Source organism: Salmo salar, chromosome 05, assembly GCF_965601325.2.
Source record: "Salmo salar chromosome 05, fSalSal1, whole genome shotgun sequence".
NCBI lineage: Eukaryota > Metazoa > Chordata > Actinopteri > Salmoniformes > Salmonidae > Salmo > Salmo salar.
This window is the reverse complement of record NC_138295.1, coordinates 55,369,407-55,376,439: the sequence shown is the minus strand read 5'-3', so window position 1 is coordinate 55,376,439 and position 7,033 is coordinate 55,369,407. Positions and strand designations below refer to the sequence as shown.

The following is a 7,033-nucleotide window of genomic DNA, read 5'->3' as shown; positions in this document are numbered from 1 at the left end:
GAATTATTTTGTAGTACTATTAAAACTCTTAATATGAATGGGAACAGTTCCATTAAATTAAAGCATGGCACTTCTCCCAGATTTGATTTGAAAAGAGGAATTAGGCAAGGTTGCCCATTTTCACCTTACCTTTTCCTGCTTGCAACCCAACTTCTTACAAGTTTTGTTAAATCCAGCGATATAAAAGGAATCTCTGTTGCTGACAGAGATATTATCATAAGTCAGCTTGCAGATGACACCACCTTCTTTTTCAAAGATGCTGACCAGATTCCTAGAGCAGTCGATAAATATTTTTCCAAATCATCTGGTATTTGCCTAATCCTTAATAAGTGTGAATTGTTTGCTGTTAAAGACTGTGTGATACCCTCTATATGCAATATTACAGTAAAGAAAAAAGTAACATACCTTGGGATTACCATTTCTAAGGATCAACAGGAAAGATACTCATTAAATGTTATATTATAGAAAAAAACTGAAAGAAGTTGAACCATTGGTTGCAAAGTGATTTATCCTTGAAAGGTTGAGTATTGCTTTCTAAAGCTGAAGGTATCTCCAGACTTACTTATGCAGCCCAGTCCCTGCATCTTGACAACAAAATAGGTAAAGCAGTTGACCAGATGCTTTTCAACTTCATCTGGAAAAATCTTACACATTATATTAGGAAATCTCTCATTATGAACACATATGAATATGGTGGTCTGCATTTTTTTGATTTTCCTTCTTTGAATAATACTTTTAAGATAAATTGGACTAAACATTTCTTAAAGAATCCAACTTTAATTTGGAATTTCATCCCTCATTACATCTTCTCCCATTTTGGTGGCTTCAATTTTATGTTACTTTGCAACTATAACATTGATAAGATTCCTACAAAATTATCTGCTTTTCATAGACAAGTATTCTTAGCGTGATCGTTAATATATAAACATCATTCTTTCCCCCGCAAAGGTATTTTATTTGGACGGATATTTTGTATAGAAACAAGTCTTTATTTTTTAAAGAACTGGTTAGATAATCATATCCTGCTGGTGCGTCAACTTTTTAATGCAGAAGGATTGTTACTTAATCATGAGGAATTTTTATCTCGTTACAATATCCCTGTTACACATGGAGAGTTTGCCATAGTTTTTGATGCTATTCCATCTGGAACTCTCATGTTGTTTAGAGTTGTAACCAGACCTCACCTTCTTGAACTACCCTCACTTAATCCAGTTGACTCTCCAATAGGAATAATGTGTCTCTCCTTGCTCCCTCAGAACAACAGATCTATACGTGCTTTATTTCAAATGGATATTGTATCCATTCCTTATGTCACAACTTACTGGAATACATTTGTCAATAATATCTGTTGGGAAAAAAAGTCTGGTTATTACCACACAAATACCTGCTTGTTAACAAGGTCAAAGAGGTCTCTTTCAGAATGACCCATAAGTAGTACCCTGTGAATCATTACCTGAAGAAACTCAAAAAAGACATTAACATTAACTGTACTTTTTGTGTTGAGCATCCAGAAAGAGTTTTGCATTTATTTTGGCATTGTCTACATGTAAAGAAATTATTTGTTTGTATGTATATTTGTAGTTTTATAATTGTTAATATTCTTGATGACTTTTGTTTTTTTATGGGAGAGTGTGCTGCTCGGGTTTCCTTAACTATAATAGGGATAAAGATACAGAATTTTACCTCATCAAATCGAATTGTGCAAATGTAAAATTCATATTCATAAATGTAAATTCATTAATAAAAAAAACACTCTTCCGTGTTTTCTATAAGGAATTCGAACAGTACATTCTACATTCTTCCAATAAGAAAGCTGCTAAAACAATATGTGTGTATATTTTTAAGGTCTTAGTATAATCTGTAATTTGTTGTACCCCCTAGTATATGTTATCATTGTCTGTTTGTATACTTCTTGTATGTATACTGGTTTGTCTGCAATAAATACAATTTAAAAAATATACAAATAAAATATATATCCACAAAAAAATAAATACACGTACTGTCGCTCTCTGATGACGTCTTTCCGGAACGTGCGGGACTCTGAGTTAAAACACGTGGTTCGGGTACAAAGAATAAGTTGAAGATATAACTTTACATTTTGAGTGTTTTCGTTTATTGGTCATCGTCTACGTGTGTGTCAGATAACCTGCCAAGATGGTGAAGCCACGGTTCAAGGGGAAAAGCACGATAAACACCTCGGCGGCCAGCAGTAATCCTGGTAAGTTACAGTCCATGCGCGATGTAACGTTACTGTTTGTTTACAGCTAATGTTAGCTAGCTAACGTTAGTTGGCTAAGCCGATAGACTTTCTCTCTGAAAAGAAACAGACAAATCTAACCATACCTAACTATCTATACAGAAACATTTGGTCCATATGTGACATTCGTATTAGCTACAAATGGAAAAATATACAATATGTTTGGCACTGACATAATTAGTTCGCTACAGTAACTAGCTAATTTAGTTATCGTTACACATTATGTCTAACGTTATGCCAAAAACACAACATAACTTCCATAACAACATTGAGAACTACACGTTATATGGATTTCCAATATTGTTCTGACACTGACAATGAATTAACCCAAAATACCACCACCTATAATCTCCAACACTGTGTGACATGAAATTGCTATATCACCATAACTATACCTTATGACTACCTTTTACAGACCGACCCAAGACTCCTGCAGGTTCAGGCAACAGCATGAGGGACCGCGCAACTGTCAGGCGTCTGAATATGTACAGACAAAAGCAGAGATGGTAAATGATGGGTGGGGGGAAAAATGTGACACTTCCCCTGTGACTTACATATTAACTATTTATTTTAATGCTAGTGTAACGCTCAGGTCAGGGGTTGACACATTACCCAGATAGAGCCCACAGTTCCTGGTATTCCACAGTTAGCTCATCTTCATTCTTTCTTGTTTAAAATGATTGTTTTGTAATATATTTGACTGTAACATCATTTCCATGCACCTGCTTTCGTGACCACTGACTATTTCCTCTGCCATTAGCAACAACAGAGGCCAGGTGATCAAGCGTTTGTCGTACCAGTCCACTGTGGCTGATGGGACACAGGCCAGAGTGGAGCCCAACATCAAATGGTTTGGTGAGTTGTGCTGTTAACAGCAATTGCCACACTGCCACAACTTCTCTTGTCTGTTTTTATTATTGATTGGACAGGTATAATGGCAATTTCTCTAACAATTGATCGGCTCTGAGCAAGTTCAAACTGTATACAGAATGGTGAAGTTCTTGTCAATAATGACTGGCAAACCCTTGATTTAAGAATACATCTGTTTTATGCCTTTTTTTAATATCTGTGTACGGAGAGATAAGATGGCAGCCTCAACACACACACACTGGATAATTCTTCCCCTCTGGTCTCCTCTGTCTCAGCAAACACTCGGGTCATCAAGCAGTCGTCCCTACAGAAGTTCCAGGATGAGATGGGTGCGGTGAAGAAGGACCCATACCGCGTGGTGATGAAACAGAGCAGGCTGCCCATGTCACTCCTGCACGACAGAGTCAAGGCACACGTGAGTACCAAACAGGGTCGCATTAATTTGGGCACACTATAGTGTGGTCACGATACCAGCATTTTGACCTCGATTGCAGGTTTAGTATCATGATACGGAAACAATACCGTCACAGCGTAACCACTGGCCTTAATTTTTTTTAACATATGTTGATAATTAGTTTTTTTTATTCAACCTTCATTTAGTACAACATCTAAAATAATATATTCAATTTCTTTCAAAAAATAAAACACCATATTAAATGTGATGTATGTGAGACATATATATCCTAGATATGACAAACTTCAAAATGTTCTTTATTTATTTTACTGTCATTTTTGCCATTTTGTGAATGTGCTATTCAATTTGTTACTATGGACTATAGTAGTAAAGGCCAAATTCAATATGTTATCAAATGTTTATACTCTTAAGCATTAAATAACAGAAGAATATCTCTTTTAAAATGTAATTTGACATATACAGTATCAGGGTTAATATACCGTAAATTCTGGACTATAAGCTGCAACTTTTTTCCCACGCTTTGAACCCTGCGGCTTAAACAATGACGCGGCTAATATATGGATTTTTCCCGCTTTCAAAATTAAAAAATTAAAAAACACATTCTGTGACGTGCTCAGTTTTTTGGCGGCATGAAGCTTTCATTAGACCAATGAAATTCCCGAATGGGTTAAGGTGAAACAACTTTTTTGTTTACTGTTTAGATTAAATCGAGCGCTCTCAAACTTCCCATCATTCTGATTACGGTAGTCATTTTGTCACCCTCATCATGGCAAAGACACGGAGAAATGCATATGATGCAGCTTTCAAGCTAAAGGCGATTGATCTGGCTGTTGAAAAAGGAAATAGAGCTGCTGCACGGGAGCTTGGTCTTAATGAGTCGATGATAAGACGTTGGAAACAGCAGCGTGAGGAATTGACTCAGTGCAAAAAGACAACTAAAGCTTACTGCTAATCTTTAATTTTTTGTTACAAGCTGTGTTTCGTTAAAGCCTGTGTAAGGTTCATTTGTTTCAATGTACCGGTAGGCACCTGCGGCTTATAGACATGTGCGGCTTATTTATGTTCAAAATAATATTTTTTTTTAAATTCAGTGGGTGTGGCTTATATTCAGGTGCGCTTAATAGTCCGGAAATTACGGTAATCATCGTTGGCCATAATATTGGGTCAAATGACATTCATTAGACCTATAATCCATTTTTCATTACAGCTAAATCATTTAAAAGTTCCAAAACAATGTAAAAAAAACTCTTTGAAGGTAATTTCTGAAGCTTCTATACCGCAATAGTCTACACCCCTCAAACTCAACCCTGGACCTCGAAGCCAGTTCCACTGCTTGTTTTCATTGTTCCCCTCTAATCAGGCACCGATTTAGACCCGGCAGACCAGGTGGGTATAATACATTTTCAGGTAGAACAGCAAACCAGCAGGCTCCGAACCTCGTATGGTAAGAGTTGAATACCCCTGGTCTACGCAGTACACACCATAGGAATACAATGGAATTTACATAGCATACTACAATTCCCAGAGTGCATTTTAACTCCCAGGGTGTAATGTCTCACCCAGGGCTGCTTGCTGGCTGATGCTAGCAAGCCCAGACAAACGCAAAATAGTCTAAATATATTGACTTCGTTCTTAAGTTATGAGTGCATTTCACATTACTTTTGGGTTGTATTCATATTATAATGCTCATATGAATGGCATGCTGAATATACAGTACCAGTCAAAAGTTTGGACACCCCTACTCATTCAAGGGTTATTATTTATTTCTTGACGCATACAGTATCACATACGCCAGATGACCTGGCCTCCACAATCACCCGTGTTGAGGTCTTCACTATTATTTTACAATGTAGAAAGTAGTAAAAGTAAAGGGAAAAACCCTGGAATGAGTAGGTGTGTCAACTTTGACTGGTACTGTATGTTCGTCATTGTCATTCAAATCATTCAAATGTAGTTGCTAGTAGAATAACGTTACAATGCAAATGTTCTGTGAACAGTGGCAAGAAAAAGTTACAATGCAAATGTTCTGTGAACAGTGGTAAGAAAAAGTATGTGAACCCTTTGGAATTATCTGGATTTTCTGCATAAATTTGACATAATTTGATCAGATCTTCATCTAAGTCACAACAATATCCAAACTCTGTGTGCTTAAACTAATAACACACAAATTATTGTATTTTTCTTGTCTATATTGAATACACCATTTAAACATTCACAGTGTAGTTTGGGAAAAAGTGTGAACCCCAAGGCTAATTACTTCTCCAAAAGCCAATTGGAGTCACGAGTCAACTAACCTAGAGTCGAATCAATGAGACGAGATGGGAGATTTTGGTTAGAGCTGCCCTGCCCCGCCCCATAAAAAATACTCAAACATTTTTAGTTTGCTATTCACAAGAAGCATTGTCTGATGTGAACAATGCTTCGAACAAGTGTCCTCGACTTGCTCAATGGTCACACCTTTATGTACAAATCCAGTTGAGGTTTCGGTCTTAGAAAATGTTTGGAACCAAATACAATGCTTTTAGTTTTAATGTATTTAAGACCAGTTTATTATGAATCACCCATTCTGATGCTGACTAACTCCTTTTTTAGAATTTCAGTGAGCTTTCTGGCTTTGGTTGCTGAAATGTAGCGTGTGGACTCATCCGCATACATAGTCATTATAGCTTTGTGGAAAATCGTTTGTAAAAAATAATAGGTGATTAACGGCCCAAGACAACTGCCCTGAGGGACACTGAATATACTTTTGGTCATGTAGTGTAAGTGAACAGCTCATCCCAAAATCATGGGAATTAATATGGAGTTGGTCCCCGCTTTGCTGCTATGACATCCTCCACGCTTCTGGGGAGGCTTTCCTCTTAGATGTTGGAACATTTCTGCGGGGACTTGCTTCGAGCATTAGTGAGATCAGGCGCTAATGTTGGCCGATTAGGCCTGGCTCACAGTCGGCGTTCCAATTCATTCCAACTGTATTTGATGGGGTTGAGGTCAGGGCTCTGTGCAGGCCAGTCAAGTTCTTCCATATCGATCTCAACAAACCATTTCTGTATGGACCTGGCTTCGTGCACCGGGGCATTGTCATGCTGAAGCAGGGAAGGGCCTTCCCCAAACTGTTGCCATGTTGTGATGTAAAGCCATAGCAAGTGAGGTTTTTCTATTTATTTATTTTTTCAATTTATGATCAATAAAATTAAAGGCTTCACTGAAATCTAACAATACAGCTCCACCTATCATTTTATTATCCACTTATTTTAACCATCAGTCATCTGAGTCAGTGCAGTACAAGTTGAGTGCCCTTCTCTTTATTTTTGCTGAAAGTCAGTAGTTAACTTATTGTAAAATCATTACCTCAGGTAGCCGATTTCTTAGAGCCTGGTTACACCAGACTGAGCGTTCATTCGGGTTTAACCAGGCTATATTTGTGACCTATTGGCCTATTCCCGCTTGTTTTGCTTCGCTTCAACCTTGAACCAACCTGCCTGTATCGTGTT

General features: G+C 37.4%; 1 protein-coding gene across 1 annotated transcript in view; it reads left to right on the top strand.

Annotated features, from left to right (window-relative positions):
* The first annotated feature begins 2,069 nt into the window (after positions 1-2,069).
* gnl2 (guanine nucleotide binding protein-like 2 (nucleolar)) overlaps positions 2,070-7,033 on the top strand; it is a 30,894-nt gene continuing 25,930 nt past the window's right edge. Inside the window, 4 exon segments of the mRNA NM_001140379.1 lie at positions 2,070-2,218; positions 2,673-2,763; positions 3,018-3,112; positions 3,403-3,542. Of these exon segments, the coding sequence (NP_001133851.1) occupies positions 2,155-2,218; positions 2,673-2,763; positions 3,018-3,112; positions 3,403-3,542 (390 nt within the window). The 5' untranslated portion in view covers positions 2,070-2,154.